This window comes from Sebastes umbrosus, chromosome 14 (assembly GCF_015220745.1).
Source record: "Sebastes umbrosus isolate fSebUmb1 chromosome 14, fSebUmb1.pri, whole genome shotgun sequence".
Lineage (NCBI taxonomy): Eukaryota > Metazoa > Chordata > Actinopteri > Perciformes > Sebastidae > Sebastes > Sebastes umbrosus.
Genome location: NC_051282.1, coordinates 26,730,856 through 26,745,394, shown reverse-complemented (window position 1 = coordinate 26,745,394; position 14,539 = coordinate 26,730,856). Strand labels below are relative to the sequence as shown.

The 14,539-nt window shown below is 41.2% G+C and overlaps 1 protein-coding gene across 2 annotated transcripts in view; it reads right to left on the bottom strand.

The window, feature by feature from the left end:
* LOC119502526 (ras-related protein Rab-26-like) overlaps positions 1-14,010 on the bottom strand; it is a 68,102-nt gene extending 54,092 nt beyond the window's left edge. Inside the window, exons 1-3 of one of the 2 annotated variants that reach the window (XM_037793581.1) lie at positions 13,819-14,010; positions 13,479-13,679; positions 10,034-10,144 (exon numbers count right to left, since the gene is read on the bottom strand). In XM_037793581.1, the coding sequence (XP_037649509.1) occupies positions 10,034-10,144; positions 13,479-13,550 (183 nt within the window). In that variant the 5' untranslated portion in view covers positions 13,551-13,679; positions 13,819-14,010. Of the gene's footprint in view, positions 1-10,033; positions 10,145-13,478 lie in introns of both variants that reach the window. The other variant, XM_037793582.1, reaches the window with a different exon arrangement.
* Between the last annotated feature and the right edge of the window lie 529 nt (positions 14,011-14,539).

Here is a 14,539-nt window from a genome sequence, read left to right as displayed (position 1 = left end):
ATCAGACTGTCGTCTTCAATTATATATCAGCCCAAAGATCAAATAGTTGGCTATTAACACGCTGGATTTGTACAGACAACACTTAGCCTAATGTGATTCAATCAAAATGCATAGATGTCTGAATAAGTAATATCCGGCCACTGTGTTGGACAGGGGAAAACTGGAGGGGTATTAAGGTATCACGAACGCTCAGGTTCAGGGTTCAGGTCGCAAAATAATTAGTAGAAATGTGTAAAAACAAATGTTTGTTTAACAAGAGATGAATGCATCCCAACCACATGGTGGTGCTAGAGGAAAAGTCAGGGGATCTCCAAAGTCAGTAAGATTTATCCTCTGGTGGACATGGATGATGAATGTCTGTGGAAGTTTGATGCCAATCCATCCAGTAGCTGTTGAGATACTTGAGTCTGGACCGACTGACATCGCCATCCCTCGAGCCATGCCGCTAAAAACAACAATCCTCACCCCAGCCTGAATCTGACATGCGAAGCACAGTTGCTCCTGCCAGCCATTACTCAGTGATGAACTCAAGCCCATCCATTGTATCTGATGTAGCGCTGCAAGAGTCAATCATTAAGATAAAGGTCTTGTGTACAATACAGACTACAAACAGGGTGAGATGAATTAGTATGCCAGCTGTGATCCATGTCTCTTAAACCAGTCAGGGACATTTTATGGACCACTCCCAGATAGAGTGCTCCGAGTAAATCATTAGAGAAGGGGCGCACGTGTTGTGCTTCTTTCATATGTCATGGGCTGCCGAGTGTTGTCTGAGATAACCGACTTCATCCCCAGAATGGAAGATATCCGTTTGTCCTTAAGGGACAAATTATCTGTGACTAACTCATTGGGCTAATTTTTTTAATATTGTGGCGCACATCACATGCTAATATGAGTTGGGATATTGAGCATTTTGTTCACACATCAAGCAGGAGGAGGGGAGGGTACGTCACTGAGGTCAAGGATGGTCATGCATCTTAATCAGAGAGGGTGTCGCGTAAATTCACAGATGGGCGGTCAAGCACTGAAGCTCCACAATGACACAAAGAGAGGAAAGGAAACTGTTTTTCTGCTTGAACTGACAATCATAAGAAGGCTGCTGTGTGGTAAATATTACCTGAGTCACAATGAAGGACTTTTGAAAACCTTGTGTAGTCAAGTGGATAGAAAACCGTTGTGAAGATAAACCATCAGTGTAACACAAATAAACCAAACAAGATCCAAACAGGGACTAAAGATAAATAAGAGAGTTTTTTTTTATGTCTCAAAACCCCATATGTCAACCTTACGGTGGCGCTAATGGAAAAGTGAGGGGATCACGAAAGTCATTATGATGCATCGTCTGGGGACCATGAATGTCTTTACAAAATGTTGTTCCAATCCATCTTGTAGATGTTGAGATATTTCACAGGATAAGTGAAAACCTTGACATGCTGGTGGTGCAAGAGGGGGAGTCAAAGGATCAAAGTCAGGAGGATTCATCCTCTGGCAAACATGAACGTCTGCACATCATTTCATGGCAATCCATCCAATGGTTGTTTCAGTCTGGAGCTACAATGGTTGGACCATAGACTGTATATAAGAAGTGGACGTAGTCACCGTAACGTCACCCATTGGTTTGTGGAATACGGTTTTGAAGCCTCGAGTTTGGCATTTTGGCTGTTGCCATCTTGGTTTTCGGCCATCACCAATTTTTTTGCAACCAGAAGTGACACAAGAGGGTGGAGCTACAACTCCCAGACCGGACAACGCCTTGGTAGCGACCTGTCAATTGTAAAGTAGCCACGTCCTAAAGCATCCCCTGCTTTATGGTCTATTTGACTCTAAATGGGACCATAATTTACTAAATGAACATCATGCTGCATTGAAGAAGACTTGAAACTAGAGATTGAGACCATAAACTCATGTTTACAATGTTTACTGAGGTAATAAATCAAGTGAGAAGTAGGCTCATTTTCTCATAGACTTCTATACAATCAGACTTCTTTTTGCAACCAGAGGAGTCGCCCCCTGCTGGCTATTAGAAAGAATGCAAGTTCCACATTGGCTTCACTTTTCAGACCCGGAGGATGCCGACTGTGTTGGACCAACAAACAGACTGAAACTGCCACCCCTAAAAAGCCCAAAGTTTGATGATCCATCCCCACAGGCGTCATTCAAAAATCTGACTTCCCGAGTCAAACAAGCCACATTTTTTTTAGGGTGCAAAGAGGTGAAATCTGTGGTTGCATAAGAGGTCTGTCACTCGCGGCGCAGTAGACATAACTGACAGCTGGGAGCAGCTCTCTTGTCTCTCAGTCGAGGTGAGAAGTGCTGCTCTTCTCCCCACCATTGCATTGACGTCAACTGAGGGATTGAAGAATTGCTTCTCTCTGGTGTCACAAGGCGAGGCAGATTGTGAAGAGGGAAAGACAAAGAAAGGTTGTTTTTCCGCCACATCGGAAATGAGATGGGAGGCTTGTTGGAGTAATATTGTTAATTGGCTTCCCCTCTGAGCATCTTTCACTCCTGCTTCTCCCCATTATGATTTCCTTCTTTCTATTTTTCTCCCTTTTAATAGTCCTCTGTTTGACTCTCGAAAGAAATTGCTCTTTTTCAAAATGAAGACATTTTAACTGCAGTAATGGAGAAAGAATCCTCTCTGAATCTGCCAGTATTGTTTCTCAGTAAATAACATCTGGGACTCATTATGTTTACAGCTAAGATAAATTCATCGTCTTCCCTGCCGCTCACAGTGGAACTGTGGGATTTAGTTGAACGTAAAAATAAGATGTTTGCCTTCAGGCAACAATATTTAAAAGAATAAACAACACATAACACATTTATTCTAAGCAAAATTGCATGGCATGCTGGGTAAGAAAGTGACAGAAAAATGAAGGAAACTGAAAGTATGATGGATGTAGACAATTACAACATGGAGAATTGATATTGGTCCCTCAAGTGTGGGAAAATCGGATTGCATCAGATTAAGATTGCTGGCTGACATGTCAAATACTTCAAGTGTTTGGTCACAGATTGGTAGATTTAGTAGGAAGGGGTTGGAATCATCAGAGGCCTCACAATATTTTACGATCTTATCGCGATGTTGTGATATGTTAAGTATTTCGATAAGATATATTATGATTTATTACCTTTTTTCTACCGCAAATTATGCAGTTTGTCAACATCTGTTTTTATCTAATAAGATACAGTTTTCTCTCTGTTCATCTCAGAGTTTTCATTCACATATCTTGAGGTCAGAGATCAAGTGACCCCTTTGAAAATGGCCATGCCAGTTTTTCCAACATTTAGCATAACTTTGGAGCGTTATTTAGTGTACCAATTGATTCCAAAAACTGCATGTTATTATCATAAAGTCTGTAAAGGGGAGACTCGTGGGTACCCATAGAACCCATTTTCATTCACATATCTTGAGGTCAGAGATCAAGGGACCCCTTTGTAAATTGCCATGACAGTTTTTCCTCGCCAAAATCTTGCGTAAAATTGTAGCGTTATTTAGCATTCTTCCCGACAAGCTAACATGACATGACACCAATGGATTCCTTAGCTAATTCTATTTACATATGAAGCCAGTATCTTCACTCTAGCTTTAAGACTGAGCCCGTTATAACCTCAGAAAGACAGAGTCGGTGGGCAATTGGGTTTTTAAGAGGTTAAAAGTTTATATAATAAAACATTGATACTTAAAGTCCATGTATCGATACAATATTGCCATGCAAAATATCACGATTTTTCCCCACCCCTATTGGTAGCCTTGTACGCTATATGTAGAATTTGTTGAACCCCAGTCTGGAGGAAAAATTCAGCACCAAGGACAGCTCCAGCCGTAGACTGTAGTTCTTTGCCCATGAGTTTTTACAGAAATGGTAGTGCATTAGCCTAAACCCAAATGGAAATATGTAGCACACACACACATACAGTACTTGTTAAAGAGTAAGTCTAGTTTTGTATTGTCATTTTGTCAAAAACCAACAATGAATAGACCAGCTAAGAAGAATTCTCTGTGTAGAAAACGTCAGTGAGCCACCCTGTTGCTTTTCATTGTGATGAACATGGACACTGTAGTTTATTTTGAGTCAATCCCACACACGCCGTAACGCTGCCGTGAATACTCGCTCGACCACCAATTGTGTATTAATCCACAGTTGAAAATAGTCCCCAGCAGTATGAATCAATGGGCCTGAGTGCTACAGACAGGGTGGGTGGGGAAGTTGGAAAGTGTTGAGGGAATGACTAATGCATTGTTGGTTTTAGCCTTTTCATGGGAGTTGTTGCCAGTAGGAACAATATTGAATAACACAATGCATCTTAATAATGAGACCCACCAAGGCATTATGACAACTGTCAGCCAAAAAGTATTACAGTTCCATCCTCCTGTCAGACTAATGGGAAAACTAATGGATCTAAAATGACTGTGTCTAAATACTGAGTGATACCAACACAAAGGCCCAATATAATTGAATATGTATGAAAAATATATGAAAGAATTATCACTAGTAAGCTGTTAAACCTGCAGTAGGCAGAATGTTTTTGACATCATTAGGCAAACATCCATAATAAGCACATTGTAATTCAAGTGTTCTGAGAGATAACTAGACTTCTGCACCTCCTCATGGCTCTGCTTTCAGGCTTTAGAAAATCTAGCAGGTGACGGGGAACTTTGACCAATCACAGGTCATTTCAGAGAGAGAGAGCGTTCCTATTGGTTGTTCATTCAACGGAAGCAGCTTTAAATAACTCGCAAACGATTAAACGGTCAAACTAGGCAGCGCTGATCAAATATGAATCAATATTCTGTCACTGTAATGCCTATTTCTCTCCTCAAATGTTTTCCGAAACATCTTGTAGTGTACTGTTTAGCTGTAAAATGAGAAAGTTTGCTCCGGCTCCGAATGAAATTTTAAACAACATTGAGTGTAATGTCTCCAATGTCTAATTAACTACTAAAATATATTAAATAACTAGGTGTAATAATAATAAAAAAAATCCTAGTCAATGAGTAAATGTGCAGTTTGTTTCTATGCTGTCTGATGCCGTCTTGATCTGTGCCCTGCAGAGCCAGACTTTGATAAAAAAAAACTTCTAATAGGTAATTGCTGGTCACACTTTATAAAGTCCTGCAGAGCTACTCCTTATTAATTTCATAAAAGAGACTACAGTTGTCTCCCACTGACGTGGAGGTCTTACAGTGCAGAAATATATGGAGAAAGTAGAGAAGAACGTGTCCTTAGGACATTCTAGTGTCACGTGTGCCCATTCACGTTACAAATCCATATTTCACCTAAAACTTAAACAGCGAGCTGGAGCATGAAGAACACCACAGAATCAGAGGTCCATTTCACTCAGAGAGCAAAAAGAGACATTTTGAGTCCTTCACACCCACCTGACGCCTTCAACAACCTGCTTACAACCTCCTGATTGAAGCAAAATCACCAGCACCCTGACTCCCACAAGCCAAGAACTCTATGAGCCACACAATCAAGCACAAAGGCGAGCTCTGCCCTCTACCTTGCCCATCGGTTAGCACCTGCATTACCATGGCAACGGATGACCTGGACCTGTAAGTTGCTGTATTCTCTGGTACTCTCTGGCGAAAATTTGGTTGGAGCAAAAACCTGAACATGACGACTTTTATGCAAATCGGCCATTTCTTATTCTTGTTATTAAGAAGGTTCCCCCAAAAAAAAGATTAAAAAACAATCGTACTGCTATGAAAATTGACCTTAACTCATAAAAAAAGGCTTATATATATCGCTGCACGGTCCATTAATCCTTATTATGATATGCACCGGAGTGAGATTTATGGGGATGATAAGACCACACGTTCTCTGGTAATTGATAATAATAATTCTAGTGTAAGCTATGCTTCAATGGGTCTGTAAGTCATTGTATAAATGTGCCACTCGGCCGTATGGAATCAGTTCTTTTTCCTATTAGTGTTTAGCAGTAATTATAAATCAGAATCATATTGAGAAACAGATTGATTTTCACTCTGTCTATGAATCTATGGCCCTTTCTAATCCCTTAATAGTGAGATTTTATAATCAATTTGTGTGACGTTATATTTCTTATTGTGACTCCATGTATTTTAAGCATAACAATGCAGCTCTGTAATCCGGAGAACATGCTGAGGCTTAAAACAAGATGAGGCTACAATAAACAAGAGATGGAAGAAAACATAGCATCTCACTGCAGCTTTGAAGTGGGAACTGGATCAAATCTCCGTACGAAGCAAATTGCCCGTCTTTCCCACCAACTACAAAAGGGATCAAAACTCTCTTTTGCTAAAAATAACAATCACTCTCTGTCTTCTTGCGTATCCTCCATGGGAAGACAAACACTGAGGACCTTCATGTTTTCCTGCTAAACAAAGTATCCCAACTTCTCAAACATGCTGTTTGGAGGATTTGTGCATTCACATAAAGGAAAACTTTACATGTTTGCATTCATTACCTGTGTGTGAAGTCTAAGAGTGTGCTCATGACGTTTTTGGTTCATTCTGTATTTGGGAACATTGTAAATATATTAGAGCTGTCAAAGTTAATGCGTTAAGAATGCAAATTAAGTCATCAATGCAACTTGACATTTTTAGGTTGTAGCAGGCTCAGTTTTAAAGCTGGCATCATATGAAACCACAACCTAAAGAATCTATGGTACCAACCATGTCATACTAGCCTATTGCAAGGGAGGCTAAATAACATTACAAAGTTACGCTAAATTTTGGTGTGTAAAAACTGTCATGGCCATTTTCAAAGGGGTCCCTTGACCTCTGACCTCAAGATATGTGAATGAAAATGGGTTCTCACGGTACCCACGAGTCTCCCCTTTACAGACATGCTCGCTTTATGATAATCACATGCAGTTTGGGGCAAGTCATAGTCAAGTCAGCACACTGACACACTGATAGCTGTTGTTGCCTGTTGGGCTGCAGTTTGCCATGTTATGATTTGAGCCTATTTTTTATGCTAAATGCAGTACCTGTGAGGGTTTCTGGACAATATTTTTCATTGTTTTGTGTAGTTACTTGATTTCCAATAATAAATATATACATACATTTGCATAAAGCAGCACATTTGCCCACTACTATCTGTTTCACTTGTACTGAAAAACTGAACCATTCAACAAGAAACCATGCAGAAGAGAAAGGGATGATAACGAAATTACTTATGTCACACAGCTCCCTGTCACACCGCAATTAAATAAAAAGTCAATAGGACAAAAAAAATGCAGACTAAGCACTAAACTTTATGAGTTTTGTTCTTCTCCCCCCCCATTAGTAGTAAATGCAGCAGGCACAGAAAGCTGATGAAGGCTTCTGCTTTGCTTAGATAGGCCCAAAATGTACATCGGGACCACAGACGGTGTTATAAGAGACGTTACATAAGTAAATAAATCAACTGCTCATCCACCCACAAACTCATCCAGCCCACTCACAGGGCTAGGTTGGTTACTTTAGTTTAAACACACACACACACGCACACGCACGAGTATACCTCCCAAGAGTATAAAGGATCTAATGTTGCACTTTATGTAACGGTGTTAAGTTTGGAACTTTAAATAGCACTTTAAAATAGGTTAATTTGACACCATAGGTGGAGGAGATAGGTGGGGAAAAATTCAGTCACTGATGGGCTCCAACTAAAAGTAATGAGGGATGGGTAAGCGGTAAAATGCTCATCAATGGTAAAACTGTAAATATGTTAATGACCACAGAGGTTAGTTAAAGGGGAACAGCATCGCTTTTACACATCAAAGTCTGTAACAGGTGTTGGGGAGTACAACTGCATGGGCGAACAAAAGTTGTATTCCAAAGTAGTTAAACTGGGCAGTACAATTACAGGCTGCAAACAAACTATCACCATGGTAAAGCAGTCCAACACTTAGCTGCAAAAACTTTAAAAAAAAGACGACCACAGACATCCCTTGAATCACCACTTTCAGCTACTGCCCTCAGGGCAAAGGTACAGCAAGAAAAACATCTATATAAAATCGTTTGTCCTTGTTGCCATAAGATATCTTCATTAGTGAGGGCAGCCTGCTACCTCAGCACACAACATTTTATATCTATTTATTTAACCTTGCTTCAGTCCTCGCCATCGAGTACCTGGTGCTCCTTTTAATGGAGCTTCTATTGCATAGAAAAGTGTTTTTAAAGTGTCCTGTCTGGATGTGACATGTTGTGCTTCAATAGCAGATGCTGCACATCCAAACCAAAGACAAAATTCTTACTTTTGAACGCAAAAAGTAGACAATTAAGTTATTGGTTGAGGGAAAAAAATCATGGTTGGGCTTAAAATAAGTACGTAAACTTAGTGAAATACATATGGAAACAACATAACATCAGTATGGGAAACACGTGACAAACGTCACTAACGTAACTTCCAAACTAAACATCGGCCTCCTAGTTGAAAGTCCTGTGTTTGTTGGACCCATCCGCCTCCCCTCCCGCCCGCCATAAGAGGTCTTTCTCCCTTACACACTTTTGCATTGCACATCTGAATCTCCGACCAAGTGATGGCAGTTGAGTTGCACTGTGGGTAATGTAGGCACCAGGTTTTGACAAGAAGGATGAATGTGTGGCATGTCTCTGGTTTGGCTGCATCGATTTTGATGCTTTTATTTTCAAACTGTCAATTGTGAGTCTGACAGTGTTACGGGAGTGCAACGCTAAATCAGCAACACCTCTCATACACACTGCCAACAAAAACTGAATATATTAAATTTCATAAAAGTCTGGTCAGTGTAAGGGCTTTAACTTAATTAGACCTGACAATGAGTGAGTGGCTGTACGACATCAAATTGCCCAGAAGAAGCCTAGTGATTAAAAGCAGTAGTTCAGCGAACACCCAGGGCTGTTACTGCAGCTGACGTGACCCTGTACATGAGGTCACTGTAGAGCCAGAGGAAGGAGACCGTCTCTTTTAGCTCCCCTGGGTCATAGTGTTGCTCTGAGGCATCGCCTGTCTCCGTCTCTTGGACACCTGTGAGTGTGATCATTAGAAAAGATGGACGCGCTCTCTCCCGGCTGCCCATGTGGGAGCACAAAACTGGCACACGAGAGACACGCTCATCAACCAGGGAGACTGAAAAACTAAAGCATGTCAAACTAATTTAAGAAATCAATATCCTATCTGGTGAGACTTCTAACACAGGAAACTCTACCCCCTAGCTCCGAGGCATAAAAAATCCCATTAGCACATACATACACTGATCAGCCATAACGTTATGACCACTGACAGGTGAAGTGAATAACATGGATTATCTCGTTACAATGGCACCTGGCAGTGGGGGGGATATATTAGGCAGCAAGTGAACATTTTGTCCTTGAAGTTGATGTGTTGGAAGCAGAAAAAATGGGCGAGCGTAAGGATGTGAGCGACTTTGACAAGGGCCAAACTGTGATGGCTAGACGACTGGGTCAGAGCATCTCCAAAACGGCAGCTGGTCAGGACCTACCAAAAGTGGTCCAAGGAAGGAAAACCGGTGAACCGGCGACAGGGTCGGACCCGAGGCTCATTGATGAATGTGGGGAGCGAAGGCTGGCCCGTGTTGTCCGATCCAATAGAAGAGCTACTGGAGCTCAAATTGCTGAAAAAATTAATGCTGGTTCCTATAGGAAGGTGTCAGAAGACACAGTGCAGTTTGTTGCGTATGGGGCTGCGTAGCCGCAGACCGGTCAGGGTGCACCATGCTGACCCGTGTCCACCGCCAAAAGCGCCTACAATAGGCATGTGAGCATTAGAACTGGACCACGGAGCAATGGAAGAAGGTGGTCCGGTCTGATGAATCACGTTTTCTTTTACATCATGTGGATGGCAACGAATTTGAGGTGTTGACTCGGCCTTCAAATTCTCCAGATCTCAATCCAATCGAGCATCTGTGAGACATGCTGCACAAACAAATCGGATTCATGGAGGCAGGTGGTCATAATGTTATTACTGATCGGTGTATATATGGCCCCGTTTTACAACAAGGTACTAAACCTGACAGTGTGTTTGCTTGTTTGTTTTTAGTTGCACTGATTCAAACTCACCCTGAAGTCAATGCCCACAGTGGAGATGAAGCTGCCAGCCAGGAAAGCTCCGTCTTTAAAACGGACCAGTAGGCACGTTTTCCCCACGCCAGAGTCTCCAACCAGCATCACCTGAGGAGGAAACACACAGGAGGGGGTAACTCAGACAGGAATGACTGGAGGCAAAGACGCACAACAAAACATGTGTGAGGGATAAAACTTCAGACTTGTCTGACTGGTCGATAAAGACAAAACTGAAAAAGAAAAACACATGTAGGTGAGCGGGTTTGCTCACATGTTTAATTCTATATCAGTCTGGTTGCTTGTCCTCAGAGAAAAGACAGGACATTTGAATCATTCAGCTAAATTAGTCCTGGTATGTTGGTACCTGGCCAGTGATTGAGTGTGTGACTGCTCATTTATGGCCACCAGTGGATGATGTCCTTGGATCCTTTCTGTAAGTGTGTGAATGTATAAAACCATCTTAAATGCACATACATGCATGTGTGCGCGAATGCAAAACAGACCTTGGGCTGCGTTCCTTCTCTTTTTATTCAGAGCGGTGATGAAGTTAAAGGTTTGATGTGATTACTGTTATCGGGTTAGCTGAGGGACTGTGATGCCGTAGACTAGACCCTGGAAATGAAAAGCGCCTCTTGGGTGCACAGAGGAAGCAGAGAAGAGATGAAAGACTATGATTGGATGTAACGGATGTAAAATGGGGCAAAGGGTAATGAGTGTGAAGATCTCGCCCTCTGTTCGCTCCCTATTTCAACTTTATTTTTTCATCCCTGCGTCCGTTTTATGTCTTCTCTCTCATGCTTTCTCTTCTCCAGATGAGCTACATGTTCACAGTGTGCAGGAGGAGGCTCTTAGGGTTTTATAAATAAAACGCAATCAATTTTCTCCCTGACTCAAAGCAGAGCGGCGATCAGAGGGAACAGTGAATGCTGAAACACGGCACAATGAAATCAGAAAGGAGGGTTCATCTCTGCAAAGCGCCACATCTTTTTGATCCCGCCTTGCAACATCGAACTAAACGTTACCGCTGGATCTAGGAAGACTTTGAAGGGAATATTATTAGATTTCAGGCATGTTGCTGCTCCTTGTTAGATCACATAACTGAATGAAGTTACACGTGGCAGTATATCATGCTTCATTCAGCCTGGGTTGAATCTGGAGAAGGTGGCTTTTTCTGCAATTGATAATTTATTGTAGGGATGCACCGATCTGACTTTTTCAGTCCCAATACCGATAGTGATACATGGGCTTTGGGTGTCATCCGATATCGAGTACCGATTCAATACCAGTGTATAACAGCAACAACAAATTGGTCAAAACTTCAAGCAGCAGTGGGTAGAAATGGAGCAAATATGATTAAAAAATATATATTTTTATAAAATGGTCACTATGTCCTGACGGTATAGTGCATGAGACAGGTAATCTGTAAAAAATCATGTGCCTCTGTGTACTCTGGTGACCTCCAGTGCACCTAATCTGGAAGATTGCACAGACCGGAGGGAAAACAACCAATCAGAGCCAAGCTGGAGCCTGCCATCTCTGAGCAGCTGTCAATCACTCGTGAACTCCGGCCAAACTAGGCAGCGCTGATCAAATATGAATCAATATTTTGTTACTGTAATGCCTATTTCTCGCCTCAAATGTTTTCAGAAACATCTTGTAGTGTACTGTTTAGCTGTAAAATGAGAAAGTTTGTGACCCGGCAGCTATGTTGAGATCAGCTGAGGAAATACCAAGCACCGCCCACCAGTCGGAGCAAAGCCAATAGGAACGCTCTCTCTCTGAAATGACCTGTGATTGGCCAGAGTCTCCCGTCAAAGGCTAGATTTTTTAAACTCTGAAAACAGAGCCATGAGGAGGTGCGGAAGTCTAGTTTTCTCTCAGAACACTTGAATTACAATATGCTGAAAGGTTATTATGGAATTTTCGCCCAATGATGTCAAAGACTTTCTACCTACTTAAGCTTTAAAAAAGGAATTAAAATTCCAGTATTGAATTGATATGAATAGATCGGCCCAATTGTTACCCAGCTATTGGAGTCAGTATCGGCCCAATATCCGATGTTGGTATTGGTGCAAGCCTAATTTATTGGCTGCAAGGATGTTGTGAACTGCACCCAGCAAATAACAATTGACCAAAATTAGAATATCTACAGTTTGGATGGAACAATCTATCCACTTATTCTGCAAAACACAAAAGACATGATGCACTCACATCAAACAGCTGCTTCAAAACACAGAGTAGGAGGCCCCTTGAAGCTGTGTTTGGAGTACGCACTGACTATCTGTGGGTGTTTGGATCTGTGTTTGTGTTGTGGTGAGGTGACAGGTCTCCACTATGGGTGAGGTGAAGAACACAAATCGCTCACTGTGAATGCAAAACCCAGTAATAGACTACAGTATGTGCTGCTGCTGCTTCTGCTGCTGCAGGGAGGACAAACATGCATTCAACCAGTTGATTTGTTTGTTAGCTGTTGCGCGGCAGTGTGTGTGCACCTTTCCAGGTTATCGATCCACTATTGACACAGCTGCTGGTGTCAGGAGCTGGCTGCTGTTTAATAATGAATAAAAGGTGGTTGTAAAAGCGAGGACAAGGAAAGATACACAGGAATTTTTACTCTGTGTATTTTCTTTTATTGGTGTGAATGCTGGAAGCATTCACAACATATGTTATTCTACTGAGTTTATTTTTATTTTTCGTCAGACCACTTTTTTTGCAACGCTACTCGTTCCACATTTTTCAACATAGAAACTCCATTCAAACATCAAAACATGCAGCTCAATTAGGACATGATGGCTGTTAATTTTCTCATTCATAACTTTCATATTTTCAGAATTATTAACCATAATTCATCAAAAATTCTCCATTGAAATGAATGGAAGAAATGTTCAGAATTTAAACATTTTTAAGCATTTTCAACTCTTCACTGCTCATTCATACTTTCACCTAGAAACTCCATTCAAACTGTAAAATGTTCCACATCTTAGAACAGGAAATCTAGGGATTCACCTATTTTTTCAAAATAAAAGCCCAAGGAGGTAACTTTCTTAACAGGGAACTCAGAACCAGCTATTTATAAGGCTTCAGCTGCTTTACATGCAATTACAACTTTTATTTACTGATTCATAATCTTTTGATTCTGATTCTGTATCCTTCAAATATTCCACATCTTTTATACACTATTGGTATTATTCAACTTTTCAATGATATTCATACAAATTAAACCCATTCCCACTTTCCCATCTATTCTTACTGCTTCACCTTCTTCTCACAACATTTAAGGCAGCATTACAGTTTATAGCGTCAGCTCTTCAGCATCCTGCATTCACACCGAAATGTCTTCAGAAATTGCTTTTCTAGTTCTCATTTACTCTTTTTGGGTGTAAAATTATAGAAAATTAAAGATTATTTGCATGCATTTAGTAAATATAACAACGTCCTATACCTTGAAAGCGATGTCATAGAACTCGCTGCTGGTGCTGATGGAGGGTCTGCATGGATGGACCACACCGTTCATCTGCACGATGCCCGCCGGGCTGCGGCTGCTCTTCAACGGGCTGCTCTTCGCTGTCTTCCCGGCCGGGCTGCCTCCTCCTGCAGACGGGCTGCTGCTGCTGCTGCTGGTCGCTGCTTTACCTTTGGCTGCCTTCTTGCGAGACATTTTTTTTTTTAACAAAGATTTCAAAACTATCTTTAGCTAAAGCAAAAAAAAAAAATAAAAATCTTCCAGATGGCTTAAAAAGTTGCTTTGGAGAAGAACTTGAATTAGCAGATTTTGTTTTCACCTGCGCGTCGTTGAGTGCATGTTCAAGTAGACACCTGCTCGACTCAAAGTAGGAGGCAAATTGTCCCAAAATGCACAAAAAACAAAATGCACTCGCTTCCCTTGTTGTTGTTGAGCTGCTTCCTGCTGCTGACAGCTTGCTCTTCTCAGGACTACAGCTCTCAACAGCGCGCGTTGGATGTGATGTGGCACAAAGACTCCACCTTGAGCGCACAACAAGCAGCACACAGAGGAGCTGCACCTGGAACACTGTAGGAACAGACTCAACCATTCATATTCACACTATAAAACTCACTGTATGGTCCTCATTATTATGGGACTATTGTAGAGACTGCACCTGTAGCTTATATAAGGAAATGAAATTGAAATTTATATTTACATTAGCCTACTTATTTTATATTTATGACTTGCACTTTTTTATGTTTTTGATTCTCATTTTGTTTTTACTTGAGTGATTTTCCTATTTTATATACATTTTTAATGAGCATTGTTGAAGGGTACCTGATACCCAAGATTTCCATTGCCAACGACTGCTTGCTGTAATTATTGTGCATATGACGATGAAGTGCATTTATATGAGTCAAAAGCAGTTTTTTCTCTCATATTCTAAAAATATGATCTCTCCATGGATATTTCCTTGCATTAATCTGGTTTATGAATTAAAGCTGCAGTATGACTGCAGAATGTTTTTGGCATCATTGGGTAAAATCACAGGTCATTTC